The sequence below is a fragment of the Macadamia integrifolia genome, chromosome 14 (assembly GCF_013358625.1).
Source record: "Macadamia integrifolia cultivar HAES 741 chromosome 14, SCU_Mint_v3, whole genome shotgun sequence".
NCBI lineage: Eukaryota > Viridiplantae > Streptophyta > Magnoliopsida > Proteales > Proteaceae > Macadamia > Macadamia integrifolia.
Window position 1 is genome coordinate 16,462,494 of NC_056570.1, and position 12,967 is coordinate 16,475,460.

A 12,967-nucleotide genomic window follows, 5' to 3' on the forward strand; every position below is an offset into this window, starting at 1 on the left:
GGCTCTGGCTCTAACTTGGATGATTGTTGCAAAGGCTAATTCTAGCCAATTGAACGGATTTGTTTTCTAGCAATCTAGAGATTGGTCCAATTCCATTAGTAATGATGATTCAGAGTATCACACATTGATCAATCAAAGAGATGAGCAAATAATAAAAGAAAGATTGATTCTTTGGGATCCTTTCTTGCTTCAAACACAAAAATAAAATCAGATTGATTCCCAAAATGCCTTTCTGGATACTCTCAATTGCCTGACTATTCATGAAATGTGAAAAGTTGGAAGAAATCGAAGAATTTCTTGGGAATGCTACAAGATCAACAAACTGTCTTAGGAAGAGAGAATCGAATAAGAATGCTTAATAGTAACGATAGGAGTTAAGAAAGAAACCAGAAATCATCTGGAAAAACAGGAACAGCCATTTTCTCTATTGAATGCACGGCATGTTGATCTGCATGGTTAAGTGGCCCACTGAACACAACATTATAATTTTTTTTTAAACGAAAGAAAATTGGCTCTAGAGGGAGAACCTTAAAATGGTACATATGTGATTAAGAAGGGTTTAAAGAACATTACATCAGTAAGAGATTGAAGAACCTCCCGACCCCAGAAGGGGAAAAAGAAAAAACAGAAAACCTTTCCTACATTGAAGAAAGAAAAAAGAATCAACTGAAGCTTGTTTTTCCTAAGAAGTGTAGGTTAGAAGAAGAGCTTCCGGGGAGGCCGAGATTGAGCAGTGGATGCTGCAGCAGGAGACTGCTGAGGGAAAGCAACTTGGCTCATGGCGGCTTTCTCTATTTTCTTGGCTGCCTTGGGGTCTGTCAACAGTGTCTTCTGAAACGACTGTGAGAAGCCAGTTGCGATAATTGTCACATGGATTTCACCATTGTAGCGGTCATCCACTACCGCCCCAAATATTATGTTAGCTGAAGGATCAGCCAAACTAGTAACTACCTGGAAAACAAATATGAGAAATACCCAGCTCTTGTTAGGTCTGGCACTTATAGATATTAAACCAAATTCTTGGCCAATGACAGCAAAACTGAAGCTCATACATTATTTGTTTTTTCTTTTCTTTTAAGAATTAACAACATTCATAGATTGAAAAGTAAAAGGACTACTGAAATTGGAACTGAAGGTGTTTAGTATCTGTGATTAGGGAAAGAATTGACTCTGGGAAAAATAAAAATTGCAAGTGCAACACTAAATTTTTTTAGGTAGAAAAACTAAAACACTGGAAACAATGGCACAAATTATCTAATGCAAGAGATGCATTAAAGAACTTGAGGTATGGGTCACATTGTCATGAGATGGGGTTTATTGGAAAAGGTCACAATGTTTTGAGAAATGATTCGCTGCGACATATGAGCAGGAAACCAGCATTAGCAGAGGAGACTTTCCCTAGAGAATAATAACTAGTCCGACTTTTGTTTTTAAGGTTCATGGCCAGTTTGGAAACTAATTCTTTCTGGTGAAACACAATACAATATTAGACGCAGTCTGAGTTGTTGGGGGTTTGGTAAGATATCTGACTGATTGACTGAATAAGAATGTTGAATTCCTAATGAAGGGATGGCATCCGTCATATTTTTATTGTAGTCATTCCAAAATAGAATGGTAAAGCCTGGACAGATCCACCAACCAAATCTGGACTAGGTGGAACAGATAAAGCCTCTTAGAATCCTGTTAGCATTACATAGCAACCTGAAACCGACAATGATCTAGTGATATACAACCCAACCAGAGTTTCACTAAGTACTCCTCCAACCCAACCGGTTAATTCTGAGGCCGGGTTGAACAAAAAACATAAAAAAAAAAAAAAAAAAAAAAAAAAACAACAACAACAACAACAAAAAAACATAAAAAAAACAAAAAAAAAAATATAAAAAAAAAAAAACAAAAAAAACAAAAACACAAAAAAACAAAAAACAAAAAAAAAAAAAAAAAAACAGAAAACAGAAAACAAAAAACCAAAAAACAAAACAAAACAAACTCTGATTGTGCCTACCTTTTATCAGCAAATATGAGAGCAATAGATGTGACAAAATGGAAAGAAAAAAAAATGTACAAGAAAAGGTTTTCTACACACCTGAGACACTCTATTTACTTCTTGCAAGGTTATGTCTTTCCCTCCCGTGATATTATACACAACCCCTGTTGCAGATTGTATTGATGATCCAATAAGAGGAGCTAAAGTTGCTTGCTCAGCTGCTTCTTCAGCACGGTTCTTGCCAGATGAAACCCCCACTCCAAGCATTGCAGTTCCAGAGTCCTTCATGACTGCCTTGACATCTGCAAAATCCACATTCACCAGTCCAGGTATCTGCAAAATATAGGAAATAATTTTCCAACATGAGTCGGACTGTCAATAGGGGAGAAATCTGTAAGAGAGAGTGAACAATATGCAAACCACTGACTGTGATAATGTCAGAAATTCCTTGGACTCCTTGGCGTAGAACATCATCAGCGAGAAGGAACGCATCCTGAAGGGGCATTTGTTCATCAGCAATATCCAATAGACGGTCATTGGGAATCACTATAAGAGTATCGACATTTCTTTGTAATTTTTCGATAGCCTCCAATGCCTGAAACCCCAAAGAATGGAAATTGTCAGATTATTCAGTCTTATATTTCGCAAATCCAGAGCTCGCAAAATGGATCAGATCATCAAGAATAAAAGCTTGACAAATGTATGTCTTGCTATTTGTAGCACAACTATGTATAGATTCTTCTCCCCCCACCACCCCCCCCCCCCAAAAAAAAAAAAAAAACTAGAAAATAATGTAAGTTTCCTGCTGTTGTGACAGGTGACATTATAGATTTTGCTATTAATACTTTGGAAGTATCCTATCATTTATTCATTGTCCTCGAATGAAAAGTAACCAAGACAAGAAATAAACAGAGTACTACCATGACTAGCCTAGAAATATAACAAGGGAGAAAACCAACCCCAAACCCCCACCAACAGGGGGGGAAAAAGGAAGGAGCCGAAAAGCATAAGAGTAAGGAAACTAAAACTCAACAATAGGCCAGCGCTTTTTATGTTTCCGGTGCAATAGGAGTTCTACTATTTCCGAACGATGTTCCAGTGCACCAGGAACTCTACTATTTCCCTTTTTATTCTTTTGATAGCTGAACCAATCATAAATTAGTGACCTCTAGAAGAATAGGTGCAATAAGATGAAAAGGGCTACTAACTGTTCTTGGTACTCACTACCAACAATATTCTCTTACCTATCTCCCCCAGGCCCCATCCCTAATGTAGGACTAAGTTTGAAAACGCAAACTAATCCAATTGCAGGAACTTTAAACCAAAGAACAACCACAACCAACCCCAACACACCAGCATATAGCAGACCAATAGAAAATAGAGGCAAACCAGCTGCTGTCGACTTCAATATCCAATACTACGTAGGTCAGATTATAATTGATCAAGTAGATGAACTAGCAGTAGTAATATGATGCAACAGTCCCAAATCAACAGCAGGAATCACAGAAACAACATAAGACAGATCAAAGCAATCGATTCTGGTTCTGGTCTGGAAAAATCACTACAGAACAAAATATGAGAGATTTCGAATATCTCACTAATGGTTGCACAGAAACAGCCCAAATTTGGATTGATCCTTAGTGGGGAATGGGAGAGCAGTCTACCAGAATTTGAGAGCAAACTGACGGCTGGAACTAATACCAACAGTAGAGGCCGATTGGCTCTTTTGTCAGAAAATCTGGGCAGAAATCAGAAATATAAATACCTGAATGTTTCGACAGCAGTAGAACCTTGAAAACCAACTTGAAAGAAATAAGAAAGCTTGAAGAAAAACCTCCTGGACTTCACGCCGCAAGGAGTGGAATGGATCAAACACCAATCCCTAATCCTTGATCAAACACAAGGAACATCCAGTGAAGCCAGCGGCAGCAACAAGACTCTTTTTTTTAAAACATAAATCGTCTCTTTATGATGAGAGCTCTCCTTTATTTATAATAATGATGGGGGGGTTTACAATTAATAGTAACTCAGAGTTACTAAATCTGAGTTACTAAAAATTGATTACAAGAAGTTACTAAAAACTGGAAATTATAATCTAATGAAAATAGAAACTAGTCTAGACAAAAATTAGAAACTAACAATGACTTGAAATTAGAAACTAATTTAGGTACTGAAATTAGAAACTAAATAACCCCATCTAAAAAGGAAACTAAAGAAAAAGGAAACAAATCATTGAATCGCGTATTCAATCTTAGACCCTCCCCTTTAGACCCATAGAAGTAGTCTATTACACTCAAAACACATGGGATCAAAGCCCAATATGTATAGAACCCAACCCTAAGCTTATTCCTAATAAAACAAGCCTATTTTGGTAATTCATCTGCATCAATCCCCCCCAAAAAAAATCTCTTACTGCCAGCCTCAAATAAATATTTCATGTGTGTTATTTATGTTAAATTTACTCACAAGAGGTTCTAAAATGATGTTATCTTTCATAGTCCACTATCATCTATAGCCAAATGCTAGAGAAACTAAATAATGATGAAAAATAAAAGGGTGGATCCATCATAAGAAATGGCTATAATATAAACATGAAGATAGTAATGCATGTAATGTAGGAGTAGATTACAAGAAACTAACCCCCACAATTTATAAACCCCAAACAAGACAAATAGGGCTAGAAAACGAGGGAATAAGACCATCAAATAAGCTCCCAATGATACAATAGCAATGCAGGAGCAAAACCAGCCCAAAACCCAACTCGATAAGAGAGAGAAAGGCCTCCAATATGGCTAGAGAGAGAGAGGTGCGGCCAGATCTGTAGGGCTCCAATTGAGTTGCACTCTTGGGCGTAGGTAGCCCCTAGGGAGTATACAAAAACCTACAAAATTGAGAGACTTTTGACAGATGGTTGATGAGATATTTACCTTCTTGATTTTCAGACCTAGGAGAAAGAATCTGAAGTTTTCTGCAAGAACAACAACTGGGTGATCTGAACAGCTTCAAGAAGAGGATTGAGTAATCTTATCGTGCCTTCTAAACTACCCTTAACAGTAGCTCCTTAATCAGACTCATGATAGAGGAGAAGAGAGAGATCGCATAAAGAAAAGGGGGGAGAAGAATCACACAGCCCTCAGGCTCTCAAACATTCAAACTCAATTCGTCTTTTTTCAAATCTGTCTAATTATAGTACATTAGCTCCTCTACATAAAGAGGGCAGACTAACAGTCATAACCTAACTAGGAGTTAGACTCCAAGTAGGACTAGACATTACATAATAGGAGTTGGACTCCAAATAGGATTAGGACTAGAATTCCAACATGGAGTAGGACTAATTAACTAATCATTCACTAATAGGGAAACCTAAACTGACTAAAACTGAAATAACAAAGGAAATAGACTCAAAACAGAACTCTATCTAAGCTAATGAATTAAATCTCATTTTTCTACTTTCTACCCATATTTTAGACCCATTAAAATGGCCCATTACAAAGAAAATACATGAGAACTAAGGCCCAACACATACATAACCCAACCCAAGGCTTATTCGCAATAAAATAAACTCATTAAGTGACTTATCTACATCAGCATGTTTGTGCCTACAGCCACAATTCTAAATGCATAACATGTAACCTTGCAGTGACATTTTCAAAAAAGATGGGAAGGGACCTGCCTGAACAGATCTCTTACGTCCTTCAAATCTGAAAGGATAGGTAACCACACCAACAGTCAAATAACCTGCTTCCTTTGATATCTGGGCAACAACGGGAGCAGCGCCAGAACCTGTGCCACCACCCATACCTGCTGTAATAAACACAAGATCTGAGCCCTTTAGAGCATTTGATATTGCTTCTTTTGATTCCTCTGCAGCTTGTTCTCCCAGAAGAGGATTCCCACCTGTACCTGCATCTCTATTTAGTGATTCTAATCAATAGTATATTCGCCAGGGAAAGAGAAGTAGAAATATGGAATTAGAATTAAAAATCATACACAATCCCCAAGTTTTAAAATTTTTACAAACTTCTATAGTCTATAGGGAGAGTGCCAGACCTAGTCCACGAGTCAATAGCTCGCCAATTTGAAGTGGGTTCTCTGCAGCAGACTGTAATAGAGCCTGAGAATCCGTGTTTATGGCGTAGAACTCAACACTCTGATATCCAAGTAGTCAACATCAAAAGTCATAAAACTTACAAAAATTGCAGGGGTATTCCAATAAAATCCTCAACATCTAAGCACTCTCCACCTGCATAATGACTAATCAAACTTTGCACTTCTTGAATTGCAGAATTTCACGGGCAATCCAGAACACTAAACATTATCAATAAGAAGAGAGTGTTTTCAAAATTGAATTTGAGTCATTTTTAGCGAGAATAAAACTAGAACCATTCTTCATCCGCCGAAAAAAAAAAAAGAGACTCACTCATTTATCAAAAATCCTAAAATGCACATGGTTAAGTTTGCTTCTAAATATACAAGTTCATATGAAGGTCTGAAAGATTCATTCCAAATGCAGAAAAAAAGTGAAATGCAGCTAAAGAATTTAATTAAGGGTCTCAAAACAAACAGATACTCGAGCAAAAAAACAGAAAGTCCAATCAAATCTTTATAAATCTTGGAAAAAAGAATGAAATTAAAACATCACAAGAGAATGTAATTATAAATGCAAATTGGAACATTTCACTCGAAACCCACAAAAGCTGAAACAAAACCCACCTGTAATCCGCTTCCAATCATCCGATTAACTGCATTGTTTCCTCCGCCACCAACCCCCACTACCTTAATCCTAGCTGATTCCGTGGGAGGGAAAGAAGAAAAAGAACAGAAGATACCACGGTTGCTTCGATTCCGTGAGGTTCTTCGACGAAGCCCCTGAGAAGCAACAACGTGCACACCATCTCCGGAGAGCATCTTCTTACGAAACACAGTAGTAACCGAAGAAGATGATAGTAAGTGATTAGGGTTTGTGAGGTGAAATGTAGACATCTCTGCAACAAATCTCTGAGGTAGAGCTGACAGAGAGGCAAACAACAAGCTAAAAGCGTAAAACCCACGATCCCAAAGAAACTCAAATTACGAATTGGAGGAAGTTCAGAGAAGGAAGAGTTGATTGAAGGGTCTAGGGTTTTAATCGGAATCTTGGTGGGGGCGGATCCTATGCCACCCTCAAGGAACTGCACTACATAGCCAACCAGCTGAAAGAGAAAGGGATCTTTCCTGGCTATACCTATGCTGATCTGTTCAGACTTCAGACTTCAGACTGCATCTCCCAATGCATCCTTTGATGGATCACTTCATTCCTGATAGTTTATAGAGTGAAAGGGATAAATCAATTAAGGGTGTCAATCGATCCGGCCGGGCCGGGCCTGTCTCGGTCAGATTTAGAGTCTTGGACTATGATTTACCTATTTAAGAAATGAGTCAGTTTTGATCGGTCTAGTATTGAATTTGATCGGATTTTAGGCTTTAACCGATCTTTTCTTAATAGGGCTATTATAGGGCCTTAAAAGATAATATATCAATAAAACCTTAAACGGGTCTTAAACGGTTTTTAATTGTCTTAGATTTAAAATGTCTTAATATATTTTATTAAATCATCAATAATTTAGAAAAGATATTACACTTAATTACATTTGATAATTGATAAATATCAATATATATATATATATATATATATTCTATGTTATCCATAAAATCAAATTATAAATATAAACGGTTGTGTTAAACGTATAGAACAAGTCAGGCTTGTAAACGAGCCAGGCCAGGCCAGTTGGGCGCACTTCGGGCTTATCCTTTGCACCATGTATTATCTATTTATAAATGGGTCGGGCCTTAGCCCGACACGTTTAATAATCAGACTGGTTGGTCTAACAGATGCGGGCTTGGGATTGACACCTCTAATGCAAAGGGTGTCAATCGTTCGGTTCCCAATTTCCAGTTTGATTTTGGTCTGTTCATGATAGAATGTGTACAAATCAAACTTGTATAATTTCATTACCTCAATCAAAACTGAATCAAATTGGTTCGATTTTATTCAATTCTAATTCAGATTTCTGTATTTTGTTTCATCCAAATTGTATATGATCTTAGTAATCTGGTTTTATTCAGTTTACTTCTTTAGTCCGTACTAGACTTAGGAATATCTCATACTTCTTTAAGGAAAAAAAGAAAAGAAAAGAAAAAGAGTATCTCATACTACCTCTGAAGAATTAAGGTACCAAAAACACAAGAGTGCAAAACTACAAAGAGACAGGGTGATACGGCCAAATTGATTGCTTAGTAGGGTAAGGACACGCATCGCCCACCTGGACACGTGTCACCCACCTGATAGAGGCTGTAAGGACTCTACCACGTCAACCGCGTGAAGAGAATATCCCCCACGAAGGGGATAGGACGTATCCGAGTAGGACTCTAAAAGGAAAGGAGGTGGACCCGAGGAGGACTCCTCCAAGGAAAGGGAAAACCCTAAACCCTAAGAGTTATATAAGAAGGCCTGAGAGGAAGGTAGAAGGTAAGGATCAAAACCCACACCATTACTCCTGTAAAAACTGTGCGGCCGATCTCTAATTTGAGAGTCGGAGGACTAATCCTGGATAAAGCTCCGGGCCTCTGCCTTATGTTCTTGTGCAGGATCAGCTCATACAGATTTTCGGCAGCAACACAGGGTAAAAAGAAAAATCTTAAAACTTGTGTTTTGATCTTTTAGGTTTGATATAATTTAGGTTCAAATTGTGCGGATTACATTTTATTTGGTTTGATTCAAACTATTGATTTTAACGGAAGTAATGAATGGCAATTGGAAGAACTCATTTACCTATCATTCAAGAGGAGATACTTTTTTTTGTGACTTGAAAAAAATTACCTGTTGCCAACAGGATAGATCTTTCAGTTTGTAGCTCAATGAAATTAATGAGGAAAGGTTGGTGAGGTCACTCATCTTTTGATGCGTGACGAGACAACCTTTTTTTTTTTTTTTTTTTTTCCTGAACATTATTCTGACCAAGAGTTCATATCTGCATGGTTTTATTTTATTTTATTTTATTTTTTTTTGAGATTTGTATGGCATTATGCACTAGTACCATATAGTAAATTTTCCAATTTTTCCACTCAACATGGGAAGGGGGACCTTTTTTTCTTTGTCATATGTGACAGATACCGTTCATACAATGATAATTCTCTAACCTCCACCACGCGTCTCCATAAAATGCTAAACAATACCTAAAATCATCGGTTTGAGTCAAACTGAATAAAGTTTAATTCACACGATTTAACCCCAAGTCATTCTAAACCCTAAAAGGCCAAAACAAGAGTTTTAAGATTTTATTTTATATGTCTCTTTGTAGTCTTGCACTTCCAATTATTTTCTCTTTTGTGCCTTAATTCTTCAAAGGTAGTATGAGATCTAAAATCGAGATTTATAGCAAATTGAGAGGTTTCCATGAAAGGCAATGTGGCCTTGCGCCAATGCGGGGGTCAATAGAAAATGCATGAAAATATCAGTAAGGATGGGATTTTTGTATTTAAGTGTGAGTGGATCATTATTTTCATTACATTCACCATGCATCCTTTTGTGCTATTATTTTTTTCAATATATTATTATATTCATAATATATATATATATATATATCTTTTTTTTTTTTTTAAAGAGAAAACAACAAGAAATTTATTGAAATATAAAATCATGAACTTTTACATCCATTACTACATTAGAATTCGTAGTCCACATTGCCTCTAAAAGTTAAGAATTTAAGAAGGGAACACCGAACATGAAATGAATTGATCAGGACAAATATAGAAGAAGGAAAAGCTTTAGCAAAATAAGAAGAGATGAGTCCCTAAAATTTCAAATTTTAAGCAAAAGCTGCAATTTTTGTGAACTCCCAATCGACAGCCTTCTTGAGGAAGCTATCCTGTTCGAGGACCATTTGAATGGGCAAGAACCCCAAACCATTAACCACGGCGAGCATCATCCCCTTAGTCTCCTCCATAAACTCCTCCAAATCCACTGTCCCATTAGAATCATGATCGAACTGCAAGAACAGAGACCGATACACTACTGCGAGTTCATCTGGGTCCATCTTCAGATCGACCCCAAAGTGGGTCTCGAAGATCCTCAGGCTCTGCAACTCCTTCTCCATCTCTGCATAGGACAGAATACCATCATGGTTTGTATCCAGATGATCAAAGCGGTCACGAACAGAATTCTTGAAAGCTTCTTCATCTTCAATGAAGTTCAGAATGGTTGTAGCGTCAAACACTTCTACGCTCATCTTCTTCTTCGTCTCCAATTAACTCAACAGGAATTCAGTTTCTTTAATGCCTAAGCAGAAAAGCCCTTAAATGAAGATCAAAGGACAAAAGCAGAATCAAGATTTCTAGTATTGGGTTGAAGATTTGAGTTGGGGTTAGCTTTGTTTTGCCTGCTATTTATATAGGATTAATGGCAGACTCTGTTCTTATTACAAGCTTCCCCCGTTTTCCATCCTTCATAGTTTCTGACTTTCTTCTCTTCTCCACTGAAGTTTCCTAAACCCAGTCAAACGAACCCAACCAAACCAATGGTTTAAGCCCTGGTTTTAAAAAATAAAATATTTTTTAATCAAAAAAAGGGGAAAACCATGTGACTCGGCCTGATTCTGTTTTTTAAAACCATGGTGAGATCACTTTGACCATGTTTGACCCAGCCAGAATGTTCTAGAAATCCTTTATGATTAACAAAGTATGAGATAGCCGAATTGGCAATTGGAACAGCCTCCCCGGATTTTGATTCATGGATTAAGAATCGGTATCATATCAGTCGGTAATATCAATACCTACTATCACTAGAGATTGGGAATTTCGGCTAAAAGTGAATTGTTTTTTAATTTACGTCGAATTCAACACCGACACAAATCAATATGGCTGACATGGCCATTGATAACGATACCTAAAACCATGACATGGTGGAGAAATTGGTCAGAGCCACTGTTAGCAAAAACGGGAAAAAAAAAAAAAACAAAAATGGACGGTACGAGTTTTAAACAGTAAAAATTTTCGAATGATACTGTCATATAAACAGTAAAAAAAAAAATAGAGAACAGTAAAAAATTTAAACAAACGGAACCAAAAAAAGAGCATGTAAACGGGCCAGGGCAATTGGGCGCACTTCGGGCTTATCCCTTGCACCGTGTACTATCTGTTTATAAATGGGCCGGACCTTAGCCCGACATGTTTAATAATCAGACTGGTCGGTCTAAGAGATGTGGGTTTGGGATTGACACCTCTAATGCAAAGGGTGTCAATCGTTCAGTTCCCAATTTCCAGTTTGATTTTGGTCGGTTCATGATAGAATGTGTACAAACCAAACTCGAATAATTTCATTACCTCAATCAAAACTGAATCAAATTGGTTCGATTTTATTCAATTCTAATTCAGATTTCTGTATTTTGTTTCATCCAAATTGTATATGATCTTAGTAATCTGGTTTTGTTCAGTTTACTTCTTTAGCCAGTACTAGACTTAGGAATATCTCATACGTCTTTAAGAAAAAAAAAAAAGAGTATCTCATACTACCTCTGAAGAATTAAGGTACCAAAAAACAAGAGTGCGAAACTGCAAAGAGAGAGACAGGGTAAAAAGATCTTAAAACTCGTGTTTTGATCTTTTAGGTTTGATATGATTTAGGTTCAAATTGTGCGGATTACATTTTATTTGGTTTGATTCAAACTATTGATTTTAACCGAAGTAATGAATGGCAATTGGAAGAACTCATTTACCTATCATTCAATAGGAGATACTTTTTTGTGACTTGAAAATAATTACCTTTTGTTAACAGAGATAGATCTTTCATTTTGCAGCTCAATGACATGAATGAGGAAATGTTGGTGAGGTCATTCATCTTCTGATACAGTCAAGAGACAACCTTTTTTTATTTTTTTGCCCGAACATTATTCTGACCAAGAGTTCACATTTGTATGGGTTTTTTTTTTTTTTTTTTTTTTTTTTGGGAGATTTGTATGGCATTAGGCACTAGTACCATATAAGTAAATTTTCCAATTTTTCCACTCAACATGGGAAGGGGGACCTTTTTTTCTTTATCATATGTGACAGATGTTGTTCATACAATGATAATTCTCTAACCTCCACCACGCTTCTCCATAAAATGCTAAACAATACCTAAAATCATCAGTTTGAGTCAAACTGAATAAAGTTTAATTCACACGATTTAAACCCAAGTCATTCTAAACCCTAAAAGGCCAAAACACAAGTTTTAAGATTTTATTTTATATGCCTCTTTGCAGTCTTGCACTTTCAATTATTTTCTCTTTTGTACCTTAAGGTAGTATGAGATCTAAAGTCCAGATTTAGCAAATTGAGAGGTTTCGATGAAAGGCAATGTGGCATTGCGCCAATGCGGAGGTCAATAGAAAATGCACAAAAATATCAGTGAGGATGAGGTTTTTATATTTAATTGTGAGTGGGTCATTATTCTCATTACATTCACCGTGCATCATTTTGTGCTATTTTTTTTTTTCAATATATTATTATGGCAAAAGTTTTTCTGGTCGGCAGACCAGCTAACCGTATAGCTGGTCGGGGCTCATCTTATCCCTTCAAAAGGGATCTCAAAATCATAGCCGTTCATTGATTATATAATGTCTGTTTCTCTTATTTCTCTCGTCTCTCCTCTCATTTTCTCTCCTCTCTCATCTCTGCTACTGCTGGCCTTGCTACTGAAAGAAGCAACTCACTGCCTCTGCTATTGAAAGAGGCAACTCACCGGATTCATCGGACCTCAGTTTGCCGGTGAGTATTTGGATCGTAGTCATGAACCCAATTCCTTAGATTTCTCTGGTGCGGGGATTTTTTTGTTGTTCTTCAAACCCTAGGTCTGTTGATTGAATTTCTTGATTGGTTTCTTCCTTTTTAAATTTGCATATGTAATCGAAGGAGTTCGTTTTGATTCTAACCGATCCCAATCTCGACATAAGATTCTCTCCCGTC

General features: G+C 37.0%; 2 protein-coding genes across 2 annotated transcripts; both read right to left on the reverse strand.

Annotated features, from left to right (window-relative positions):
• Positions 1-523: 523 nt before the first annotated feature.
• LOC122060470 (cell division protein FtsZ homolog 1, chloroplastic-like) lies at positions 524-7,268 on the reverse strand. Its single transcript, XM_042623562.1, has 6 exons — positions 6,701-7,268; positions 6,038-6,137; positions 5,661-5,890; positions 2,415-2,582; positions 2,087-2,320; positions 524-951 (listed from the first exon to the last, which is right to left on the reverse strand). The coding sequence occupies exons 1-6, from the start codon at positions 6,968-6,970 to the stop codon at positions 697-699; spliced, it is 1,257 nt and encodes a 418-aa protein (XP_042479496.1). The 5' UTR covers positions 6,971-7,268; the 3' UTR covers positions 524-696.
• A 2,470-nt stretch (positions 7,269-9,738) lies between these two features.
• LOC122060574 lies at positions 9,739-10,467 on the reverse strand. The gene has a single exon (XM_042623709.1). It carries the CDS (start codon positions 10,252-10,254, stop codon positions 9,835-9,837), a length of 420 nt encoding a protein of 139 aa, XP_042479643.1. The 5' UTR covers positions 10,255-10,467; the 3' UTR covers positions 9,739-9,834.
• Positions 10,468-12,967: the final 2,500 nt, after the last annotated feature.

Bases quoted from the DNA above. Each gene is read 5' to 3' on its own strand.
- LOC122060470 (XM_042623562.1), bottom strand. From the start codon at position 6,970: ATGTCTACATTTCACCTCACAAACCCTAATCACTTACTATCATCTTCT. The intron at 5,891-6,037 runs GTCTGGCACTCT...ATAGAGATGCAG, and splicing joins GCTATTGACTCGTGGACTAG to GTACAGGTGGGAATCCTCTT. The intron at 952-2,086 runs GTGTGTAGAAAA...TTTGTTTTCCAG, and splicing joins AAGTAAATAGAGTGTCTCAG to GTAGTTACTAGTTTGGCTGA.
- LOC122060574 (XM_042623709.1), bottom strand. From the start codon at position 10,254: ATGAGCGTAGAAGTGTTTGACGCTACAACCATTCTGAACTTCATTGAA.